This window comes from Anastrepha ludens, chromosome 5, assembly GCF_028408465.1.
Source record: "Anastrepha ludens isolate Willacy chromosome 5, idAnaLude1.1, whole genome shotgun sequence".
Classification (NCBI taxonomy): domain Eukaryota; kingdom Metazoa; phylum Arthropoda; class Insecta; order Diptera; family Tephritidae; genus Anastrepha; species Anastrepha ludens.
Genome location: NC_071501.1, coordinates 120,756,639 through 120,783,146, shown reverse-complemented (window position 1 = coordinate 120,783,146; position 26,508 = coordinate 120,756,639). Strand labels below are relative to the sequence as shown.

At 35.1% G+C, this 26,508-nt stretch overlaps 2 protein-coding genes across 7 annotated transcripts in view; one reads left to right on the top strand and one right to left on the bottom strand.

Annotated features, from left to right (window-relative positions):
• Positions 1-13,180, top strand: part of LOC128865126 (ethanolaminephosphotransferase 1) — a 49,667-nt gene extending 36,487 nt beyond the window's left edge. For 5 of the 6 annotated variants that reach the window (XM_054105130.1, XM_054105128.1, XM_054105131.1 and 2 more), the window contains one exon: positions 328-1,601. In XM_054105130.1, coding sequence (XP_053961105.1) covers positions 328-531 — 204 coding nt within the window. In that variant the 3' untranslated portion in view covers positions 532-1,601. Of the gene's footprint in view, positions 1-327; positions 1,602-12,774 lie in introns of those variants that run through there. The other variant, XM_054105133.1, reaches the window with a different exon arrangement.
• Positions 13,181-18,598: 5,418 nt separating this feature from the next.
• On the bottom strand, positions 18,599-26,179 carry LOC128865127 (uncharacterized). Its single transcript, XM_054105136.1, has 4 exons — positions 25,920-26,179; positions 20,889-21,118; positions 19,172-19,351; positions 18,599-19,086 (listed from the first exon to the last, which is right to left on the bottom strand). Exons 1-4 carry the CDS (start codon positions 26,130-26,132, stop codon positions 18,819-18,821), a joined length of 891 nt encoding a protein of 296 aa, XP_053961111.1. The 5' UTR covers positions 26,133-26,179; the 3' UTR covers positions 18,599-18,818.
• Between the last annotated feature and the right edge of the window lie 329 nt (positions 26,180-26,508).

Here is a 26,508-nt window from a genome sequence, read left to right as displayed (position 1 = left end):
TGCGGCAAATAGCAAAAACACACTCACTTAACCGACGCACCGCACCCACACGCGTTATCGGATTTCAACCAAACTTCACAGAAACCTTTGCCAAAGCAACACCAACAATGTGTGAAACTTTCATTGCTTTCCTTACACGCGTTGCTGAGATTACTCCGGACAAATGCACACTTTTTTTCGGCTTAATTTTTATATATATAGATAACCATAAATTATAATAATAAGAAGATTGCGTTGAATAAATTAATATAAAAATATTAAATTCCTTAAACAAATCCTATACTTTTTAACACTTTTTGCTTTGCTTTCTTTGTCCACTCTCTACAGGTTTGCGAGATGTGCGATCACTTTCACATTCGTTGCTTCAAAGTAAGAGATACTTCTTATATGGCGAAAAAGCTCACAAATTCCTCGCCTCAGAATTCATCTGCGCTGACCAACTCTCATACATCTACACAATTAACCGAGTCATTACTGAGTAAACGTTTAAGTAATAACAAAAATGGGCCAGCCCAAAATAAATTGGCATAACTTAGTTTAACAATAACAAAAACAATTTATTAATTGGTGTAAATTAATTTAGTATGCATTGAAATTACATAATGCTCGCTTGCTGGAAGAGCCACATAACTGGAAAAATGCAAAATTCGAAACAATCTTAAATTCGAAAAAATTCGCTTCCCCATCCTCTGCTACGTCAGCCAATCAGTTGATTCCTTCAGAATCGCTGAGAGCCAGTTAACGGTTTGCTGTTGAGCGCGCCTTCGCATTATGTACAACAACACCTTTGCATTCTGTAGAACAGAAACAGCAACAAATCTTTTGTTATCTAGTTAGTTACTCTTAATTGGTAACGTCTTCAATTGTCTACACCTCATAAAAGAAGAGTTGATGGTAATTTCCACACACTCATCGATTTTTTGTTTTTGTGTTTTGACATTCTTCCAGCAAACGAGCGTTAAGTTGTTTTGTAGTAACCGTATAAAACTATGCCCAAAAGTATGCTACATATTACAAATGCATGTAGCAGTTGCTTATTATGATATTGGTAGAGATTTTTTTTACTAATCACTAACAGGGATATATTTTTGGAATACCCTTAGAATGCATTCCCGCAAGGGAAAGATGCTCGCAAAAATGCGAAGCAAAAAATAAATAAATTTGCTGAGATTACAAAATACACCACGAAATACACCACTTTTCGAGTTCGGCGATAGTAGAGGTATTTGCAATATTAAGAATGCCAGGTCAAAAAAAAAAAAATAGAATTTCCTGAGATTATAAAAAAAAAATACGCCACTTTTCGGGTTAGGCGAAAATGTTAAATTTCAAATTGTTACTTGAAACTGCGTGCCCTATTCAAAATGGCATATATTTTTAGATACTATTTTTGGCTATAATTTTTTTTTATTATTAACGCTCATATTATTGATTTCAATTACTTCCGTACAACGAATACAGGATAAGGTATTAGTTATGTATATATTTCGGCTAAGTTAAGGATGTGGAATTTTGTGAAAAAGGTTATTATAAATTTTAGTATAAAATAAAACAAAAATAAAATAAGGTTTCATAGTTTTGACAATAATTCCATAAATAAATCTTCGCTTTAACTGCACTAGTCTGGAAGTACAGCGGTAGTGTTAATATTAATGCATAATAACACTGGGAATATTTACACAATAAGTAGGGACTATACGGCCTATTCTGCACGTTAACGGGTATTTTCTTATTAGTAAATTTGATTGTCGCATGATTTCATTTCTAGTAGTCGTTATTCAGGCGCCCTGGCATGTCTACCACACGATACCTATGATAAGTCCATGGTGAAAAGATTTTTAGAGGTCTACTTCCTGGTAGACCGTTATTCGACTCTGAGCGAATTTGACAGATATACCGACGTCATTCGATTTATGTTTCACTAAGCTAAAGCTAAATTTTGTGAAACCCAAAACGCATGACGTAGAATCCAAAGATTCCCTCAAAATATTTTTTTTACCATACCTAACGAGCAAATCTGGTATCTCTCATCTTTGTGATACGTCTACCACACGATACCTATGATAAGTCTACCTCGATACTAAATGGGTTTCCAATAAGAGGTGTTATTCCCGTAAAAGATCAATGGTTTCGTTGCTTGTGTGGCACGTAGCGCCGTCTTGTTGAAAATAAACGTTGTCCAGATCAATACCACCCAATTCCGCCCATAAAAAATCGTTAATCATATCTCCGTAACTGTTGCTCCAATTTCATTTTCGAAAAACTAAGGTCCAATGACTCCGCCGGACTACAAACCGCACCAAAATGTCACACGTTGAGAATAGAGAGGCTTTTCAACAATAACTCTTGGATTTTTCGATGGAATTCCAGATCATTTTCATGTATTTCAACGACCCAATCAGCAAAGACCCGACGTTGTTGATGCTCAGCTGGCTTGAGTTCCTGTGTTAACTGAACTTTATAAGTCTTAAGACCCAAATCTTTATACAAAATACGGTGTAATGACCTTTGTGGAATGCCTAATTCCAAAGAACGACGAGGAATGGACAAATGGACAAACCTGGGTTTTTTCAACACTTTCGGTTACAACAGCAATATTTTCGGCTGTTCTTGAGCGACGTGCACGGGTTTTATTCTTCACATCACTAACTTGTCACAACAGCTCGAATTTGTTCACCAATTTCTGTATTGCGGTCCGACAAGGTGCTTCACCATGACCCAAAAATGTTCGAGTTTTACAAACCGTCTCTGCAAAATTATCACCAGTTTTATAGTGAATTTTAATAATTTGAGTGCGTTGTTTAAGCGTGTATCGTTCCATTTTTATTAATAGCGTAGTTTCTACTTGTCAAATATCAAAAATGACAGCTTCAAAAGTGACATATACCGAAATAGCGGACTATTCAAAATAACAGCTGTTATTGGAAAACCCTTTATAGGTTATGGGCAAGGTTGATAGATAGCAGGTTTTGCCAATGACTATGGTAAAAAACAAAATTGTGAGGGAAACTTCGGCTGACACGTCACTTGGGGATTCGGCAGTCGAAATTTGCACAATCAGTTCACACAAATTCACACACTCGTCCAATTAGTCGTTGTTCAAACAGCAACGAAGTGTCAGTGGGTAATTTTTATCGCATATTACCAACACAACCTCAGTTTTTTCGTAAACAAATCGCTGTCATAACCCCGGCAAATCAGCTGATTTCTTCAAATTCGATGAGAACGGATTAACGGTCTGATCTTGGTTACATCTTCTGAATTCTTTTCACCATTGGTTGCACTTTCTAATGTTACATACAAACGAGTATATTTCAAATGCGCCTACCAAAAGAGCTTTAACGTCTTCAGTCGCTTTCAAAGCCTTGGATTTTTCAATCAGCAAACACGATTTTTTAAATTTGCGTTTTTAACTTCGATAACATTTTTTTTAACTTTTAAAAAAATTTTTCTTTTATTTTTTTAAATTTTTTTTAGACAAAATATAGTTTTAAAACAAAGTTAATGTAGCAGGGTCTGAGAGGGATATCTGTAAACTCAGCAGTAACAGTGGCGTAACAGAATACGAAACTAGTGTAAGGCTTAACAGGGCCAGAGAATTTTAATGAAACTATGTTTATTTGCATTGAAGCACTGCTCATTAACATTGAAGCATTACTCATCAACATTGTTCCTTAAAATGCTCTGTCGGGGCCATTTTAATTATCGGCGCAGAATAGAACCGAAAATAGAATAGAAAACAATAACAACAATGAATAATAACTTTAATTTACTTTTTACTGAATAAGTATGTATATAAAATACCTACGTATTAGGGAAATGGTATTGATTTAATTATTTTGTACACACATCAGCAAACAGTTTTTTCGCTAAATTGTAATAATTAAAAATATTAAAAAAAAACGAAAAAAAAGTTAATGGATTATCTAATACATCAAAAGTAGTCTATGTTGACAAATAATTGTGATTTGGAATAATTAATTATTTTGCTTAGCTACTTTTTATGTGCATATATACATACATACAAACAAACATACTAATAACGTGGCGTTCACACGAATTTGATTGATAATGCTAATATGCGGCTTTATTGAAATTTATTGAAATACTCCGTGCTAGAAAAATAGAAAGAAAAAACACATGCATATATGCATACGTAAAAAAATACAAGTATATTTAATCTAAGGCATATAATAAATGAATAAGTATTAAATATTTTAGAAAAAAAAATTAAATATCACACGCATTTTTTGTATTTTCACGGATTTACTCACATGCATACCCACTCGTATGTTTTTGCGTTTTATAAAATGGGAAACAGATTGCTTGTAATTGTGGTGCATTACATACGAGTATATATTCGGTTAAAACAACATTTATGTTATAAAAACATTTACTACACGCAATACACACTTACAACTGTGCGCAATTGTGGGCATTAATATTTGATAGGCATTATTAATGGGGAAACACTATTGGTTAGCAAAGCAGAGTACTCTTTTCAAATAATCAATAACAAAAACTCGAGAATAGCTGTTTTGCGCACTTAATATCACACACACATAGCTAACTGCGGTGGTATTGTGCTGGGTGGGAGCGAGCGGGGGAGGGAAGGGGCAGTAAGAAATATTACACTATTTATTATTTTAACTGTCACTCGGTCGTGTATTCCGTCTATATGTAAGTGTGTGCTCACTCTCTTGCATGCATGTGCTTGTTTGTGTGTTTCCCATTTAATATGCCACTACTTTAATCGTTTGCAATCATTTAATGCTGCATGCTGCGCCAAGGTTAGTTTGGGAATTTAATTATGTTCATAAATTATAAATTATTTATTTACTTTACACTATAGCGGCTTTTTCTACGCAGAAACTGTTTTGAGGTTTTCGTGTTTTATTTTTATTTTTTTATTTTTGTTTTGAGTTCAGTTAATAAAGACAAATGCATGTTAAATATTTATGTTTTAAGTAAATTAATGAATTAAATTAGTTATAAAATACAGTAAATATTTTCACTAATATACCGGGTGCGCCAAATTAAGTCCAATTCACTCGCCGTGTCACAACGAGGTCATTTATGGGATAAGTAATTTTTTTTGTAACATTTTGTGCTTGTAATATTCAGTTATTTCAACTATACTTACATATGTGTGTGCAGTTGGATATGTGCAGATTATAGGTGTAAATAATTATAAACAATAAACTGCTTTATGGTGCTTTTTAGAGCGCAGTTTTAAAGTTCAGCAGTTAAAAAAAGATTTGCAAATAATTTCGATACTTACATTGGAGCAACCTGCCAAAGACTAAGAGCTGACAATGTTTTGTTTTGCCTCGTTTTTTTCGCTCTGACGCGTTTCCATATGTTTCACATTTGTCCGCTAAATAATTTTTTTCTGGCATGTTGGGAAGAATTTTATTCAAAGTACAATAGTTAAAAAAAATTATTTGACACCATAATTCGTCCGCGTCTTTCCATTTACTTAAAATACATAACTTAGGAATCTAAAATCTACAGATTCTATGTTTCTTATTTTAAATGGAGTTAAGGCTCACCAGAAGTACATGATTCTGATATGGGAGGTTGGCCTAAGTCTTGTAAACTTATGTCGTTTTCTTGGTTAACAGTGCTCTAAGCACTGATGGACTTTTTTTGATCTAAAAAATATTTCAGCGAGTTCTTTTGTTAAAAAGTTGAAATTTCATTGCATCGGCGTAAAAAAAAACTTAATTATTGACGCCCAACGAGTGAGAATTATCAAAGTTATGCAATAATTCCATTGGCCACATGAGATATCATGCAGCGGTCATCGTAGCCGAATGGATTGGTGCGTGACTACCGTTCGGAAGTGCGCAGACTTGAGTCTCCGTGCATGAAACACCAAATGACAGAAAAAGTTTTTCGATAGAAAAATGGTAGAGCGTATTTTTGCCATGAAAAAGCGCCACATAAAAAACCATCTGCCGTTTGGAGTCGGCTTAATACTGTAGTTTTTCCATTTGTGGAACAACATCGAGATGCACGGCACAAAATAGGAGGAGGAGCTCGTTCAAACACCCAATAAGGGTGTAAGCACCAATTAAATATATATATATGCATGTGATGGCACACCCTGTATAATAGTAAAATTTGTGTTCGTTCGATTTTTTCACATTTTAATACTCCGGCATAATTTGCATGAAATAGTTTTACATAAAAACTTATATTTCAATTTATATTAAATATTTGGGTGATATATATTATTTTATCAGAAAAATAATTAAATAATGGTAATTGAAAATATTTCGCTTGAAATATATTATAAATAAAAACTTTTGAAAAAAAAAAAATCACGTTATTGAACTAATAAAGCAGGTGTGTGAAAATCTAAGCTCGCGCTCAGAGTACAAATTGCCCATGGTAAATACTCTCGGTGAGTGGCGGTGGGACTCTTTTGACAAATCAAGTTACTGTTAACCCAAGAATGATATAAACAAGATTGCGCCCATCAGAGCGTACGTGTCGTCACGTTTGCTGAGTTGTGCAGTATTGCCAACCATTTGCTCTTCGCAATAAATTTAGTGCTTTTTTATACCGAAAATGCGAAAATTTTGAAGTTTCGTGTTTGTTTCTTTTTGCGTTTAATTTAAAGCTACCGAATGCTTCAATGCTATCACTAGTAAAATGCTTCATACATATAAAGCTCGTTTTCCGATTGAAGGCATTTCCTCGCCGGCAGAAATGCATCCACTGTTTGCAGAGCGCCTCATCCTTTGGAAATATAATATAAAAAAGCTTATATCACACGCTTTATTGAGGTTCTTACTAGCACAAGTTTTCACTGCACATTTCATGTTTTCTTATTTTTCACTTATACGAGTACACTTTCACGAAATATCTTATTTTTGCGTAAATATTCACTAAAACGTTTGTTACCGTTTGTTCTTATTAACGCACATTTCAAATAAGAAACGAATATTCATAAACATCAACAATAACCGCAATCATGGGCAATGTGACCAGATCTCTGAGAAGATTTTAGTGCTAATGAAAATTTTTTTACTCTTATAAAATTTGATAATTTGAAAGTGCAAATTTAATTTTTGGCTCCATTTAAGGTTATGCAAAAATATTATTTGCCCCGCTCCCAACTCTTCTTAAGATTGAAAACCTTTTTACACATTTTAAAAAGCCTTTGAATTTATTGAATGCGAATTAAAACCTTAGAGGTGTAATTGTTTCTTCCGGTCATAAATCTTTAGTGAGACATAGGACATTAAGAGTTGTATTCATTGTAAAAATAAGCCACAAACTACCAGAAAATACTAAAGAAACCATACTGACATTTTTACAAAAAGAGTATCTTATCTAGTTACATAACCTCAAATATAGCAAATAAGTCGTTTCCTTAACAAAAGAGTCTCGCTTAAGAAGAAAAAAACTCATAAATTAAATTTTATATAAGCATTACACATTTATTTAAAAAAAACGCACATTCTAAAGACAATTTGTCACGCATACAAAGTTCTTTAAGTGATTCAATAAAAATTTGTTGGGTTATTTTCTTTGAATGGACATTTTAGTGCGTTTTTATATCCAAAGCTAGGCAACACCGCAGTAGCGAGAGAGAGATTTGACTGCCGAAAGCAGAAGAACACCAACAACACCTGCACTCGCGGGCAATGCCACCAGATGTTAAAAAAAAGTAAAGCTAAATAAAACTGAGTGAATTATTTAAATAATTATTAAAAAATGCATATTTTACAAAATTATAAACATGACATTTTAATTAGAACAACTAGAAAAATGTCATGAAGAAAGAACTAAAACTCCGAGACACAAAATAATAAAAATAACAAAAAAAAAATTATAAATCAAGTTACGAAAATGGTAATCTGGCCATACTGGAGCTAAAATCACGTAACTAGTTGTCAAATTCGCTGAGCGCAAAGTAACGGGACCACGATGGGCGCCATCTCATTATTCTTTGCATCATGCTGTTAACCCCCTGAATACTGCAGATGTGTGTGAGTGCTCAATATGTGAGTGCTCTCATTTCCCTTATATTTGGCGGGCTAGTGAAGAACCGTGAACCCAAATGTGTGAGTCGCGTTGACTGCGCAGAGCTGGTGGCTAGCATAGAAAGGGTTGAATCCAAGAATGATAGAAAGAAGATTGCGCCCATCAGAGCGTACGTGACGTCACGTTTGCTGAGTTGTGCAGTATTGCCAACCATTTGCTCTTCGCAATAAATTTAGTGCTTTTTTATACCCAAAATGCAAACATTTTTAAGTTTCGTGTTTGTTTCTTTTTTTTAATTTAAAGCTACCGAAGCTTTAAGTTAAAAAAAACTGTATTATTATACAAAAGAAGGTTAAAAAAGGTCACTCTGAGAAGATTTTAGTGCTAATGAAAACTTTTTTACTCTTATAAAATTTGATAATTTGAAAGTGCAAATTTAATTTTTGGCTCCATTTAAGGTTATGCAAAAATATTAAATGCCCCTCTCTCAACTCTTTTTAAGATTGAACACCTTTTTACACATTTTAAAATGCCTTTGAATTTATTGAATGCGAATTAAAACCATAGAGGTGTAATCGTTTCTTCCGGTCATCAATCCTTAGTGAGACATAGGACATTAAGAGTTATATGCATTGTAAAAATAAACAAGAAAATACCAGAAAATACTAAAGAAACCATACTGACATTTTTACAACAAACAAAACAAAAGAGTCTCGCTTAACAGAAAAACCTCATAAATTAAATTGTACATAAGCATAACACATTTATTTAAAAAAACGCACATTTTAAAGACAATTTGTCACGCATACAAAGTTCTTTAAGTGATTCAATAAAAATTTGTTGGGTTATTTTCTTTGAATGGGCATTTTAGTGCGTTTTTATATCCAAAGCTAGGCAACACTGGAGTAGCGAGAGAGAGATTTGACTGCCGAAAGCAGAAGAACACCAACAACACCTGCGATCGCGGGCAATGCCACCAGATGTTAAAAAAAAGTAAAGCTAAATAATAATAAATAAAACTGGGTGAATTATTTAAATAATTATTAAAAAATGTATATTTTACAAAATTATAAACATGACATTTTAATTAGAACAGCTAGAAAAATGTCATGAAGAAAGAACTAAAACTCCGAGACTAAATCAAAAAAAAAAAAAGCTAAATCAAGTTACGAAAATGGTAATCTGGCCATACTGGAGCTAAAATAACGTAACTCGTTGTCAAATTCGCTGAGAGCAAAGTAACGGAACCACGATAGGCGCCATCTCATTATTCTTTCCATCATGGGTTGAATCAATCCCACTTTTTATGCATCTTGGGAGATTCTGCTGAACGTTAAACAGATTTTGTATGCAATAGCAATAGTTCGATCTCAAGAGATCGTCCACCCTTTTTTAGGTCTTTTGTTTGTTTTTGATTAGCTTTCGTCATAAAACTCTTGAAGTTTCTTAGTAATTTCGTTTATTTCCCAGATCATTTGAAAAAGTTATTAATTAGATATTGATTTTTCTTAGTATATGTATATCATAAGGTGACAGGTATTATAGGCATACAGGTATTGGTCTCGTTCACTTGCATTCCTGAGTTCGATTTAGCATTTTCATACGCTATTCTATGCCACCCAATATTAGTACGTTTTTTATTTCAATAACATCCATGTAAATCTCACTTTGAAGAACTATATTCAAGTCTTTCTCTTTCAGCCCAGAATAGAAATTTTCTTTAGAAGCTCCAATGAACTCAAATCTTAATATTTTTTTAATACAAATTTCACTTTAGGAAATAGATGGAAGTGGCACAGCGCAAGAACCGGCTAGAAACTTCTTAAGGAAAGCTGGTCATTGCTTTGCTTTATTGTTACTCTGAGGAAACGCAAAAAATCTCTAATGTTAACGAATGCTATGCTATGCCTCTAATGATTCGTTTACAGAAGCGAGAGGTACTGCGCTCGAAAGAGAAACCCTCACGCTAAACAGCTTACGATTTTTGGCTTTTGACGCATGCATCGTAGTACTAAAAGAAATGCATTATCTATATGCAAGATAAAAAGGGGTTTTTGGAACTATTACTGTAGATGATCTTAATCCGAAGTTTTTTCGTGGTAAAACTATGCCCAGATGTCTGCTTAGCGGGCGATTGCTATTAGGAAATGCCATGTTTAATGCCCGCAATGAGCTCTGTATACAGGCCCAGCGAATGCTAATTACGCAGAGACTCACTTTGCTCCGGCGTACAGTGTTCTGATTTCGCTTAAACTTAGTATAGGAGCGATAAAATTCCCCACACTGCAGTCGACAACCTCTCTCAACGAGATAGCTGAGTCATTTAATTTAAGGTAACATGGGTTTGTGGCCATTGTGACATTGGGGGTAACTGTAGAGCCGATGATTTAGCGAGACTCGGCACCAAGTTGAGTGTTGAGTACACAGACAATGACATAGGCATACTCTTACACATGATGCATGACTGCAGAAGCTGTCTAGATGAGGAGGGACGATCTCGAACCTCCTGTGCCAGATGTGGATGGACCGTTTTAAGTGAACAGGTTTTTGATGAATTGGAATATCTCAGTACTGCAAAAATCAGGGACCTTCTAAAATTTCGGCAAGCTCCACACTGGTTTTAGAAGAGATAAGTAGAAGTTCCCCATCCGACATCACAATGGGCTATGAACTTGCGTGGATAAGCACTTCAACCAAACTTAACAAAAAGATGGTGACGTATTATTCCTCTTCTAAGCCGGACTGTTAAATGTTATCTGTTTCGGTTGAAATTCAGTTTACACATCGCCTTTGGTGGTGGTGGAGGTGTTGTCTGAGTAACACAGTCCAGATCGAATCAGCTCAAAAGATGCCATTTTGATACACCGCTTGGTGAACCTGATTAGGAATCTGCTTATGACGTCTATTTACTCTCTATGCCGTCTTTTCTGCTATTGTTGACCATCGAGAATTCCCTCAGCATTCTATGTCGTAAAGCTGCCAGACTTGGGCATCCGCACAGAGAGCTAAGGACTATTTCCTTAGATTCTTCTTGGTTCTAGCTTCTACATCTATCGTTGTACGGCTACCCCATCTTCCTGGCATGCTCCCTCTTCCCAAAGGCAAGGGGCCGGTTATTGTTGACGTATTTCTAAATATGTCTGCTGGGACCTTTCTTAACAACAGGTCAGTTCTGGATTTGTTGAAATTGGGCCACATTTATTTAGATATTTTGGAATAGCGAGAAGATCTCCCTTTGGCGTATGCCTTGGGGACAGCCGTTTTTACTTCAAAAAGTGGGTTTTACTTAGAAAAATATTAAAGGGTTAGGAGTAATCAGAGGACCGAAAAAATGATGATTTTCAATAATTTTTTTTCTTTGCTAGTCAATTATAAATAAGAACATAGCATTAACACATCGTGTTTCGGCTTGACTTTAACAAAATTAAAAAAAAAATTAATTATTGCAAAAGTTATCGCTCTTTATGTGGAGCCCGTTCCTCCAGAAGTCCCTTGCGGTGATCATCACAAGTCCTTGGAGATTCATCTAAAACCAATCGGACAAGATAAATTAGTTTTATTAATAGATAATCTTGTGCCTGATCGAAGCGGTTTTTTTTTCAAAATTAACAATATGGCGGACTCAGGAAATATTTTTCAGATTTTCGAGAAATAAAAAACCGCCAATTAATTCTTTAAAAAAATTGAAATTGTGAAAAAAAATTCTTCGATCAGGCACGAGTTTTTTAGGTTTTTCAAAAGCAGTATAAATTTTATTGAAATCTACGAAGCGGTTTTTAAGTTACAGTGATCACCAGTTCAAAAAACATAGTTTTGAGAAAAACGCATTTAAAGTTTTGCTACCTAGCGCCCGAACGCCCTTTGTTAATTGTTGAATAACTCGAAAAGTTTTAGTCCGATTCACTTCAAATTCTCACACAATATTTTTAAGATATTACAATTTAAGAAAATGCAAAAAAATCCAATTTTTTGAAATTCTGACTACCCCTACCCCCCGAAACTTGACAACTGAGGTTTTTGTGCTTTTTACTTTCTGTTTTTCTTTTAAATAACGGTACTTTCCTATATCTAACATAGGAACACAATGGCAATAAGGCTTGAAGAAAAGCTACAAACTGTTATGATGGACAAAACCCAAACCAATTACAGCAGCTTATAAGCCATTAAAAACATAAGTTTTTGATTTTAATATTGATTTTAAGTCCTTCATTTTGAAGACTCTAAAATGTAAGCAGTTGTTATATTTATTCAAGTCGGCCCCAAGTAAGGGTAGCCATTTAATTTAACCTAACCTAAGTAGTTGTTACACAACTACACACATTTTTTGGAATTATTAAATCTGAGGTACTTAGAGAAAAATCTCCAAGGTTTTTTCTTTTAAATTCTAGCATAAAATGTTTTCTCTTTTTTTCCCGCATTCCCAACACTGTGCGGCGGCCACTGTAGAAACGCAGCTCCACGCCACAAAATGACTAATGATCTCAGCCAAAACAATGTTGACTATTTATCATTATAAGTTTTATACTCCATTTTTCTACAGTAATTTATTTAACTGAAACTATTCTAACCACAAATTTGATGAAATAGCATAACAACTGCATGAATAACTCCTTTATCTGAATACTCTCAACTGTACATATATTTGCATGCCGACCAAGTAGAAGTTTACGCACTCACAAAATGGGAGAAAAAACTAACGGATAAAATAGTAGACTCTTTCTTTGTTTTGCTTTGCTTTTCGTGCTGCTCACAAAAATGCCTCACAAACTTTTTTAGATAGCCAAGCAGCGGGAAGCAGCGAGAGCAGCAGCAGCACATGAACACGAACTCCGACGTAACTCCACGCCAGTTTAGGTGTAATTGTGCGTATGTACAGGCAGGAGTACACACACATACCTACATATAACAAACGAAAAGAGAGCCACCGACAGCAACACCAAATAGTATTATTATTATTATTTATTTATTAAATTATAATTAAAATTATAAAGTAATATGTTTACTGCACTAGCTACCAGGGCTATCGGCTAAGTCATTACGTGAAATGATTAGTATTACTTATTGTATATTATATACTTATATTTATTTACATACTATACCTATCTATTATAATATCTTAGATTAGATGCGCCATGTTCAAATGTTGTAAAAAGTTGAAAATGAGTTTTACGTTGGTTTCTGATGCATTGGAGAGAATTTCAATTGGGTTTTTATTTGCAAAATATTGCGTGCGTAGATGGGAAATAGCGGTACAACTTAGCAAAATATGACGTACACTTAGATCGGATTTGTTGCAGAAAGTACATGAAGGTGGTTGAGAATTCTTCAAAAGGTATTCATGTGTTAGAAGGCAGTGGCCTAACCTTAGGCGTATAAAACATTTATTCATCCAGGTTGATGTGTTTGTTGGTAAGATGATCCCATTCCCATGAAGATTCACTTCTTTGTATTGGTGTTTATAATTGGACCAACTACGTTCTTGTCGTGAACCCATAGCTTTGGAGAATATATTTTTGATGGATTTTTGTCCGAACGGCATGTGGTAGTGGAGACACAATTTTAAAGCACGTTTTGCTGCTTTGTCAGCATATTCATTACCTGTAATACCTGCATGGCTAGGCACCCACATGAGTTTTACTTTTGGTGACAGACTAATTAGTAGTTGCTGTAAACGGTATAGAGGATCGACAGTAATACGAAATCTTTTTGCAGCTTTAAAGACAGATAGACTGTCAGTGCATATTACCGTTTTATTATTGGTGACTTTAGTCACAGACAAAGCTGATAATATACCCTGCAGTTCCGCGTCAAATATGGTTGCATAGTTCGGGAGTAGTCCACAGGCTACAGTGTCGCCATTACTGTTTGTAACAGCAAATGAGACTCCATCATCTTGTTTTGAGCCATCCGTGTATATGAAATTCCAGCCATTCTCTTGCAATGGATTTGCTACGCTATAAAAATGTGACTGGTAAGTAGAGTTATTTGTTATTTCTTTACGCAGGAGAGTTAATTCATTCACAAACACGTTTCTTTTAAGCGCCCATGGTGGAAATTTGGTGGCGGGGATCTTCATTGGGTGTGCGTCCATATTCAAATCAGACGCTAATTCTTTTATTTCGTATAGTGCTGACTTATGTGACATGCAAGTTTTCCTTTGTTTAAGAAGCTGAATTTCTTGATGTAGAATATGTTCACTGGTGCAAAATAGTTTGTAGACAATACGACTGCGTAGATATTGTATGCGGTCTTCAATTGATAGAAAGCCACCTTCAGCTAGAAGATTTTTTACTGGTGTCGACCTGAACGCTCTAAGGCTTCGCCTTACTGCCATGTTAAAGGGCGCCTTGATCTTATTAAGGGTGTCTTTGCTGCATTTACCATATATTTGTAGTCCGTAATCGATTTTGCTCTGTAACGTTAGCCTGGTGACACTAAGAAGAGTATTTGTGTGTGCGAAGCTTTTGTTTGAGCTTAGATATTTAATTATATTAAGCCTGGTAGCTAGTACATATCTTAAATTAGTACAGTGGGCCTTAAAACTATGTTTGTTGTCAAATATAACACCGAGTATGTTTAGAGTAGTTACATTTGGAATTTTAAAATTTATACAGCTTATATTAAAGGTCTTACAACTATGTTTTTTGCATATATGTAGGTGCTTGCATTTCTCTGATGAAATGCCAGCACCGGAGTATTCACTCCAACTTTCAATGGCATTTAGAGCGCTATTGAAAGCATCTTGAATTTTTGTTGTGTCTTTATGACTGCAAAATATGTATAAGTCATCGGCATATAGGCAATGCTTTACGTTATGTTGTTGGCTAAGCAATCGACTTACATCATCGAATGCTATCAGAAATAGTGTAACTGAGAGAGGTGACCCCTGGGGGATGCCATTTTCTAACGGAAATATTGGTGATAAAGCATTATTAATTTTACACCGGAATTTTCTGTTGCTGAGGAAGGACTTAATGAAGTTGAATATCTTCGGGCCAAGCTTCCATTCTTGTAACTTTTTTAGTACAACGTGACAACCAATTTTGTCGAAAGCTTTAGTGAAATCAATGGAAAGAATAGAAGTGTGGTTTCTCGAGGATATATTTTTAGAGATGTGGTGGTCGAGGAAGAGTAAGACATCTAGAGTGCTTATTCCAGGTTTAAATCCAGTTTGAAATGGAGATATTTTATGTTTTTCCTTCAGAAACCACATTAGCCTTGACGATATTATCTTTTCCATAGTTTTACTGACACACGAAATAAGGGAAATCGGCCTGTAGTTAGCAATTAAGCCAGGATCTTTATTAGGCTTTGCTATTGGAACAACGAGAGCTGTTTTAAAGCTTTGGGGAATAATGCTAGAACTCAATATAGCGTTGTAAAATTTAATCAAACGTTCTTTGAAAATCACAGGAGTAAAACGCAGCATTTGATAATTTATATCATCAAGTCCTGGTGTAGTTCCTTTCATTGTTTTAAGAATTGATTCTAATTCATAGAAGGTAATATCATGTTCAAGGTGAATGGCCAAACTGTCTATGTAGTCGGCAGGGCGCGCGTGCGAAGTATTTTTTGATTGGTCAATGAATTGTGACGGAAAGTTCGATGTGAGCGATGCCTCGGAAATGTACCTGGCGAATTCTATGGAGATGTCCGATGGGTCGGAAAAAATCTGGCTATTGGAAGTTATGGATTTAGGGATTTTCGGCGTATATGTACCTGTAAGCGTCTTTATTCTTTTCCAAATGCTTCCTGTTGAAGAATTTGGGCTTAAATTTTTTGTGAATTCTTCAAAACTCTTACGTTTAGCAAGTCTTTTTTCTTTGTTGAATCTGGCATTACATTTTTTATATGTTATAAGTGTGAAAGTACAGGGTGACTTTTTGTATGTTCTCCACGCCGAAACTTTTTCGGTTCGCAGAGCGTTGAGCTCGGGTGTCCACCAAGGGACTCTCCTTGAAGCTGCGCGGGAGTGAGCTACTGGAATAGAAGAGTTTGCAGCTTCGCGTAAAGATTTTTGAATCGTGGCTGCTTCTTTGTTGATATTTTGGGCATCAAATGCTGGTAGACACTTCGTAAGCAAAATTTCTTGATACTTATTCCAGTTAGCCTTTGATGTGTCATATTTTTTGGTTTTGTTGAAGCAAGAGAAGTTTGTGGGACATAGAGTGATAGAGCATATTATGGGGAAATGATCGCTGTTGTGCAGATCATCTAAGGTGAACCATGAGGCGAGCGGAAGTAGTTGCGGGGAACATATTGTTAGATCTATGTGCGTAAAGGTTTTGTGTGTAGAAAAGTGAGTTGGGCTATTGTTGTTTAGAATTGCTAAATTGGAATGTAGTATGAAGTCTTCGACTATAGTGCCTCTGCGATTGGCCATTGGTGAGCCCCATAGTGGACTCCAGCTATTTAAATCTCCACAGAGAATAACAGGAGTGGTAATGTTAGATAATAACTGAATTAAATCTGAATCTGAAAAGGCTTGGGCTGGAGGAATATATAGAGAAAAAATAGTTATAGGAGTTTTTAGATTAATTTCAACTGCCACTACTGACAGATTAGAATTAATGGATTTGAATTTATGTGGGATGCTTTTATGGACTAGTAGTCCACAACCTTGTTTAGCATGATTGAAGTGGGAGAAGTTGTGAAAATAAGTTGAGTATTGTTTAGGAGGGTATGGTGTAGAGTTATGTCTCAAGTGTGTTTCTTGGATACAAATTAAGTGGGGGCTACGATCTTTAATCAAAGTTTCTAATTCTATGTAATTGTTAAAATATCCCTTCATATTCCATTGAAGAATATTAAGAATCATTAACGATATTTATAATGGTTACCTATTGTACTATTCAGATTATTTCAGAGCAAAATAACCTATAGTACGGGTTCTTCGTGGTCGCTGTTGAGGATGTCTGTATAAGTTTCTTTAGTCACTTTGTTGCTTAGATGTGAATCTACACATTCCAAGTGCTCATAAGAGATGGTTGTAAGAGATTGTTTTTCTGTTGGATTTAGGTTGGATGAAAGAGATGTAGCGTTATTTGAAGAGCATGTGGTAGCAATGTTATGTTCGTTATTGAGTAAAGAGGAGTTGGGTGTTGAATTAATAGAGTTACGTATCGAAAGAGATTGGGGAGTTACCGTGTGTGTAGTAACTATATTTTGTTGAGTAGAAAAAGATGAGAGGTTTGAATTTACATTAGAGCCGTGAGTAGTAAGAGGAAGAGAGTTGTGTGAAGTAATGAAGGAAGAGAAGAGAGCTTGCAGATCTGTTGTGTTGTAGTTGTTATTGGTATTTTTTATCAAATCGAATGATTTATTGGGTCCGTTAGAGTAAGAGTTATGATTGGTTTGTGATGGAATCGATGGGTCGTTAGAGCTGTTTGAACAGTTAGAAAGAGAGATGGAGTTTGAATTGAGTGTACTTGATTGCGGTTGTGTGGAGTTAGCAACCGATGCATAAGATTGCTTTGAGTTAACGGGTGTGGGATTATGGATTTTGTACAGACGTTTAGCTTCTTTATAATTACACTTGTTCTGTGTTTTTATTTTCAATATTTCTTTTTGTTGCAAATATAAAGGGCAGTGTTTGTCAGAAGCTGAATGAGAGCCAAGACAATTTGCACACATGGTACGTTGACATAATTCGGGGTTGTGTGGGGGCATATTGCAATTCTCACAAGTGGGGTTGTTGTTGCATCTTTTGATAGTGTGCCCGAGCAGTTGGCAATTTCTGCATCGCATTGGTGTTGGGAAATATTCTTCTACTCTTACTGAGTACCAAGCGATATCAATGTCATATGGGACCTTGTAAAGGTTAAATGTCAGAACGATTCGGCCTGTTGGGACTTTTTCTCCGTTACAAATTTTTGTAAATTTATATACAGCAACAACACCCTGGGATTTAAGACCTTCAAGAATCTCTTGTTCTTCTGTGTTCGCAAGATTTAGATCAAAGATAGTACCTTTGCATGTATTTAATGATGCGTGTAATTCAATTGAAACTGGACATAAACCACCGAACTTTTTGCATTTTAGAAATTTTTCCGCCACTTTATTTGATTTAGTTAGTACGAGTAGGCTCCCATCGCGAAGTATGCTCACTGAGCTATATTCTGTACTAATGCTATCCAGTGCCTTCTTTTTAGCAAAAACGCTGTATTTAGCAATAGGGTTGGAGGTATCAGTTGATTTAATTAAAATAAATTTCGGATCATTTGCGTTGATTGTTTTCACTGGTTCCGGTAATACCGGGAAAGAGTCTTCAGTGATGATGGGTTTTTTGCGTTTAGCTTTTGGGGGCTTAGGTATACTGTCGGACAGTATACTATACCGATTCCCCGAAGGGGTCGGGGAAGCTTTCCCCATTTCAAATACTCACTACACGTTTGTTTTTGTAAACTTCTAATTTGAAGAAATGAAAGAGAAAAGTAACTTACTTATGCGAAGTAAAATAAGAGAATAAAAAAAATAGCACACTTGGAAATGTCACTACGAAAATTGAAAATCAACGAGAGAACGATTGTGGGCACAACTGCTCGGTACGAAGGTTAATCGGTGACTGCACACCAAATAGTAAATACCAATAAATGCGTGAACTACTTAACTGCGTTTCCAGATATATTTATGTACATAAAATCAAAGTTTAGACATTTGCTTAGGTGCCATATCAATAAATATTCAATATTTTTATAATTTATACACTTACTATGAATATTTATAATGAATTTACATAAATTTGTAGTTTGTAAGAATGAAAGCTTAAAAAAATAAAGTCAAAAGCAGATAAAACTTAAATATGTTTTCTTTTACTTTTTTCAATCTTCTTTTGCTTCCTGCTCAACTGACCAAATTTCGCTGTTTTCATTGCGTTTCGTTCGTATGATGTAGGTTACGCCAATTTCTTTGAAGTTCAGTTTATTGAATAAGGCGAGTGAGGCTGAATTGCGGTCACTTATCATTGTGCCGACATCACCGCCAGCTACGGCGATTTGGCGCGACACTTGATGCACAATTGATCTGGCAAGACCGCGTCCTCGATAAGCCTCTTTGACATGCAGCATGCCGAGCAGTCCCAAATTGCATCTGGCGGAGAGTAAGTGGGTGTTTAGTATATTTTTTTTACAAATAATTAAAATTATGAGAGTTGTGAAAAAGTAAGTCAACAAACCTTATACACCAGGCGATTAATTCACCAGTCGATTTCAAAGAAATTCCAATATTGTAATTGTAGGTAATGAGCCGTTTTATGAACTCCAAAGTGCCATTGCCGCGTGAATACCAAATATTATCTACAAGTGCAGCATCTGCTAGCGTCAGCGGACGGAATTCATATTCTGGTGGGAGGGTACTAAAATTTAAGTAAGAAACAAAAACGTTTTGATAGAGGAAACATAGTATTTTATAAAATCATCAATTAAGGACAAAGACGCGCGCTTTCTTAAACTCAGCCAAATTCGCTTAAGGGGAGAGCCTCATGTATAAGCCTTAAAATCGGTCAGTTTTTAAACATATTTTTAAAGGTGATAAAATAATCATATTATTTTGAAGCTTTAACACAACTTTATTTAACCTTTCGAACCAAATTGCTCTATTTATTACTCTTAATCTATCGATCTGAAACAAAAAATGAAATTGGTTTCTTTTTATAACATATTAAAGGAAAGGATCAACCTATAAAATTAAAAAAAAAGTATAAATTTAATTACAAAATAAACCTTTGAAAAAAAGTCAATTTTATTGACATTTTTAACACCCAAAAAGTAATTTATCAACACGAAATATTTGAAATTTTAGGTTTATCATTCCGAGTTTAATTGAGTTTAAAGTTAAAGGTCCAGGAGCGCGCGGACTGCTCTCTACCTAGTTAGTGGGCTGTAGAAGCTGTAATATTGGGAATTTCTGCCTGAAAATTTTACAGCATATTCTTAAGATGCTATATTTTCAGATTATCGAAAAACAAAAATCTAGATGAGGTAATTAGGTAGAGAGTGGTCTACGCGCTCCTGTACCTCAAATTTTAAATTCAACTATCTCGAAACGACTTTTTTCGGCCTGGTGTTGTCAAAAAAAAAAACAACTATTCAACCGAATCGTCTGAAATTTTAATATGTTGTTCACAATATCAATGGATATCGTTCGCCCTATATTCATATTATTATTTCAATTATTTCGTATTTTTTTTATTAAAAAACTGAAAGAGAACCCCGATGTTTAGAGTGTCAAATTAAAAACCGCGCCATTTTGTAAATTTTTTTTTTTTATTCCCGTACGGGGCATAGCTACACTCGTCCTGATTAAAATTTTTTTGGTTTTTGCGTTTCAGATAAATAGAAGAGCCAAAATGAACAACACCGTCCAGTTCCAATTTTTCGGAAGGGGTCAACTTTAGCGGCATTTTTAAAATTATTAATATTAAAAGATGTATGTCAAAGAAGTTAAAGAAAAAGCGTAAAAATTTAAACATCGCTTTTAATTGTGAAAAAAAATTTCTGAAAATACCCTAAATTTTGGAGCTCTAGATCACCGGGATTCCTTAAGCGGTTATCGTACCAGTCAAGAAGAAGAATAGTGATAAATGGCGATTTTGGTAAGAATGTTGAGACAAACTAACAAAAAACAAAGAAACAGAACTCAAAGCACTTGACTTAGAGCATCACCTCGCTGTTGTTCTGGGAACTTTTTGATCAAGGTGGTATACTTGGCCTTGACGGCAGAGTAGCCATGCCATGCATTTTCTAGTATAAATACAAATATTTAATAATAATATTTTTAAATTAAATAAACTTAGTTTTAAACATTTTCAAATTAAATAAGTAAAGAGCTTTCTATAGCGAACATTAGAAAATTTCGAACTTGCAGTTACTAAATTTTTTTAATTCACTCACCTGACATCCAAATTTAAAATCTGCTCTCTGGGTATGTGCACCACAATCAGCCGAATTGTGTCAATTTGCAGTCTCATGGCTGCTAATATTTTTAAAATAGTTTCATAATGTAGGGCGGGCACGCCAGTCATTTTGTAGCCACGACTCCAGTCGAGTTGGGGCAAAGCAATTTTTAGTTCTTCCGCGGCATCCTCGGTGTCCAAAGCATTAACCATCAACTGATAGCGATCCTGCAAAAGCGCATATATTTTTTTATCACACTCTGTTCTAAGAACAACAACAACAACTATACATTTCATGACACAATTTTGCATGCTTTACCCAGTTACCGAAAGTGCGATCTGCTGTTTAGGGTGGTGGTCAAAGCCTTAATGGATTCTGGAATTTTCATCCCAGAGTCATTCCCTCTCGTCTTGCTTGTTTCCATGAGAATAAGTTGAGGGCTTTGAATTTAGTCTTTAGTCGCTAATTTTAGTTGAAACTAACTTTTCTTCCTTAGTGGAAGTACAATCGCCGAAGGTTTCACCATTTTGTATTGTTCCTATAAAGTTCCAAAAGGGGCTTCCTAGGGAGAGATCTGAAGAACGTACTGTGGAAGTGTTGCTGCTATAAAAAAAACTCCTCATAAAAAACTATTCGGCGTTCGGAATCACTTTCCATTCAGTGGGGGAAATCTTAGACTATCTTCAATAAATATCGTTAGCTCAATCCGTAGCTCCTTTATCGGAACCGGATTTTTTTGAAATGTTATAAAAGTGCAAATTTTGTCAGCGCTTCCGCGATATAGTTGATATCTCGTTAAGTATCGATCAAACAATTTAAGGGGTTATATACCTTGTGAGCCCGAAAAAATGGACGATTGTCATAACTTTTTTTTAATATGTTTTAGAACTTTTATTCAAATGTGGAATATATCATACTGAAGGATAACTCTCGAAGAATACATTTTGGTGTTTTTATTTAAAAAATGTTATTATTTATTGTTGATATCACCCCTCCCCCGAAACGCCGTTTTTTAGAAGAGGCTTGCGGTGATCACGGTAGCTCATGAACAGCTCAACTGAAATCAAAAAAATTAAATGATTACACAGGCCGACAAAATTTAACCAACATTCAGACCCAGAAACCAGACTATATATTTCCGAAGGTTTATGATGCGCTGAATCCAAAAGCCTCAGAATTGCTCTATCAGCTCTGGTTTTCGAGATATCCTAACCTAAAAGTGCAAAAAACACCGTTTTTGCCCACATTTGAGGTTATGTAGCCTTGCAGATGTTTTCTTTCACCAAAATTAAAGGATTGCATCTTTAAATACAAACCTTTTTTTTCAAATGGCGTAGAGTTTGCTCAAATATCATTTTTTTCGCTGAGATATCGCATTTTGAAATTTTCATGTTTCTAAATTTTCCTACACCTGAAAATCGATTGAGATAACATAGACATGATATAGTCGATTACTAATTTTCTTGAATTGAGTCTTATTTTTCTTAAAATTTTGTCTCACACCATAAGTGTGCTGACTCACCACACCCCTACGCTATCAAACCTTTGGGTACCGAGTCACACACAGTCCTAACCCCTAGAAACCACCCCTATCATACCACAAGCAGGCTAACCCACTTAAGCTGATAGAGCAATTCTGAGGCCAGATTTGGATTCAGCGCATCATAAACCTTCGGAAATATATAGTCCGGTTTCTGGGTCTGAGATGCTGTGGGCCTATGTTATTGTAGAAAAATGTTTTTTAGTGAATCTGACCGGTTAATTTACCCAAATAAAATTGTCTCGATATGACAACAGCTTTGCACAAAAAAATGATTTTTGAGGGGTTGAAAAATTAAAAAAAAAAGAGGTTGTCTGTAAAGTCGGTTTACTGACGATAGTTTAACGTGACAACGTCATAAGAAAATATTGATCGAATGGTTGCAATTTTCAAAACAAAATTTTAATTTTATTTATGTAAATGGAATTGCAATGCAAAAATGACGAAACATTTATCAAATTCATGAAAGATATCTTCAATTTCGATTGTGCATCAGACGTTAATAAGTCAACAACACTAAGAGGCACCATCATCGATTTGCCTTTTTCAAGACACTTTACACTCGAAGCACCCCCTTTCATTTCCTACTTTTTCTATCATCGTCCTATTCCCAACAGAGAAATGGTTCATTACCATGCACACAGGAAGAAGGCATATGCAAATACAAGTATGTGAATTTATATACAAATGCGCATATACATACATATATATGCTCACTCAAGTAGGACAGAGCCAGATGTCGAACGTTGCCGAACGCGGGGGCCGATTGTGCTCTTTGTCGTTCGTTCCGCGCTCTCGCTTGCAGTTCAAGCACATTAGCTTACATTTGCTTGCGTACGGAATAGATTCGTATATTTGATATGTCCATATGACTTGTATGCATCTTTACATATAGATTTGTTCTTTTTGAAAATTGCGCGAAATTGTATATGTATATGCTTGTTTATATACATATATTAGTATACAACATATCTTATATGGTACATGGTAAATATTACCATACATTTTTTCCTTCATATATAATAAAAAAATTAATAATAATAAGATTAAAACAACAGGTATTATTAACAAACTTGGTTTTATTTTAAATTCTTCAAGTAAATCAAATTAATAATAATCAATAAGAAGGCATATGCAAATACAAATACGTGAATTTATATATGTACATATACGCATATACATACATATATACGCTCACTTAAGTAGGAGAGAGCAAGATGTCGAACGTTGCCGTTCGTTTGCATTGTTCGTTCCGCGCTTTCGCTTGCAGTTCATTCAAGGTAACGTCAATGAGCAAGGTAACGACAAATGAGCAAGGTAACACTAATGAGCAAGGTAACGACACATTTTTTTGTGCGTGCAGCCGGCTAAATCGAATTATAAGACGTTATCACGTCAAAAATTAATTTCAGCGAACTATGCAAATATTTATAAAAAGTGAACCGTTCAGATTGACGAGGTTGTAACTTCGAATAATTAAAAAAAAAGTTTATGCAAATCGATCAAATAGTTTTTGATAAATAATGATCACCGCGACGGTAATTTTCAAAAACACACGACTTCGAGATAATCGCGTCTAAAGTTTTCCGTGCACTTCTCGTTCCAAGAAAAGTCGCGCGCTTCCACGGTCTGCAACTTTCGTTCTAGTGCTCCGATCTTTATGATTTTTTCAATTTATATTTTTAAGATAATATACTTTTATATATTCTTACTTTTAGAATATGCCATAAAAAATTGTTAAATTTTTTAGACCAACACAAGGTATATATCCCCTTAAAGTTTACGCTCGTTGTCAAGGTGACATTTCACATTAAAAAAATTCGTGTGCTGCTTTTTGTTTGTTCAATTCCATTGTGAGTTAAAGGGTGTGGACAATGGAAGACAATAAAGAGAAAACTCGATACATTTTACAGTTTTTCTCTGATAAAGGCGAAAATGCTGAACGCTGCAGATTTGAATGATGTTTATGGTGCCGATACTGCAACAGTTAATTACGTGCAATTTTGGTTTCGTCGATTCCGTTCAGATATTTTTAATATTAAAGAAAATATCGATAATGTCGATAAAATCACAAAAATAATCGAAGTTGATCGGCATTTTTAGCATCGGTCAGGAGCTAAAGATCCAGCATGAAACAGTCTTACACAATTTGCGAAACAATGATACTATTTTTATTTAGTTTTTTAATGTTTTTGTACACAGTCTAGACGATAATCGCGAGTCAATCAATTGAGCATTGGCTTGTTGTAAACAAGTTTAGTTTCATAATTTTCAATGGCGAGAGAGCTTTCGTCTATACACGTGCCCCAAGGTCCATATATTAGTATGAAAACGACTTATCTCTGTGTATGTCGTCACGAAGTGATTAAATAAGTGATAGCAGTCATCGAATCGGGCTTTTATATTGTAGCCATGTATGTTGGTTTGCTTGCAAATAATACAAGGTGGTGCAAAATTGATCAATTTTATTTTTGAATGACTTAAAAAAAATAATTTCAAGTGATGGAAATATTTTTTTTTACCTTTACGCAAATAAGAATAACTAAATAAAAAAAAATGTTTTATGTGAAAAAAAAAATGTTTATATTTTTTTACCTTTTCTGCTGCTGTCTCGTTCACAATTGTCAAATATGATCGACGTTCGACGCGATTTGCAAAAATTATAAATCGTTCGATAGTGTAATTAATTTTACGCCACCTTGTATAATAATAATTTCGTTACAATCTACTTTTTTTCGCTTGTAGCACGCCTTGTCAATAGTTCCTGTACACATACAGAGCGTCCAGTGACGTCACGGATATGTATGAGAACTGAGCAATGAATTTGCACAAAACCTAACCCATACATACATACATAGGCAATAAATTCTCTCAATCTCAGATTACACTAGCTAACAGCCAGAAAACCCTAAGAACCAAATCATCCAATTTTAATATAAATTCGATCGCTGAGTGTGAAAATTTACATAATTGTTTTTCCGTTATATATGCGCTGACAACTCCTGGGCCTACAAAGACAACACTGTTTTTGTTCAAAGCTAGCTTTATTCATCAACCAGCGTCGCTCTATCATTTCAATGCCACTTTTGTAGAACGATTTATCCTTTGCCTCAAAAAAGGCCCCCTCAAAAAAGGCCCCACTTTCTTTATTCGAGCGAAATTTCTTACCGGCGAGAATTTTTTTAGATCTGCGTTGTGCATCATCAGTGTCTCTACGACCACTTTCGGAGTCAGCAAACCATTGTTTTATTGTTATTTCTGGAGGGAGCGTACTCCTCATAACAACATTTTTAGATATAAATACAAAAATCCCCCATTAAGTACACATAAGGGGCGGATTTTCGGACTCAGCTAGCGATTTTACATCCGCATTAGATGGTGTGGCTCTTGGGTAAAATTTATTAATTCTATGTAGACCTGTGCTACCAGTTCACTCAACTACGGCATCGAAGTATTTACATTCATTGTATGCCACTCTTTCAACTTACCACAATGAGATACAGCCCACTGCGTCTCCACACCTCTGGCAGCGTATAAACTTTGATATGTTCTTGGTGTGCTTTTCTCTCGAACCAGCTGATATAATTGTCTAGCGTCTGATAGCCCAGCATTTGAGTTAAGCCCTTGGCCATATACAGCGCGCGTAATGTTCTTAAGTCATCGATGTTATTTAAAATTACTAATTGTGCGCGGCTTGCCATTCCGCTGAATTTTTGTTTTATGGACAAATGTAACTACACTCTTTCAATTTTTGTTTGTAACTGAATCAAACTTGGCTACTTACAGAGTAAAGTTTTTCATAACAAAGTCACTATCGAGAGAGGCACAGTTGAGCCAAATATATTAACTACTGCAAATTTACTTTGTAGTTGCCACTTGAATTGGTTTGAGTGCCGTAAGTTACATACATACATGCACATACATATGTACACACGTGTTTTGCTTGTTGCCTTGCTACTTATAATTTGTAATTCGTACAAGGTGAGACAATGTGAGTGTAGAGTGAGGTGTAGTGCGAGTGGGGCTCGAGAAAGCGTTCAGAGAATTATTTTAAATTTTTGACAACTGATTGATTAG

What these genes read in the sequence shown, in the direction of transcription:
- LOC128865127 (XM_054105136.1), bottom strand. Translation starts at nt 26,132, where the DNA reads ATGGCAAGCCGCGCACAATTAGTAATTTTAAATAACATCGATGACTTA. An exon ending in ATTTTAAATTTGGATGTCAG is followed by an intron (nt 19,352 to 20,888) that starts GTGAGTGAATTA and finishes CTTAAATTTTAG; the next exon opens with TACCCTCCCACCAGAATATG. An exon ending in TTAATCGCCTGGTGTATAAG is followed by an intron (nt 19,087 to 19,171) that starts GTTTGTTGACTT and finishes ACTCTCCGCCAG; the next exon opens with ATGCAATTTGGGACTGCTCG.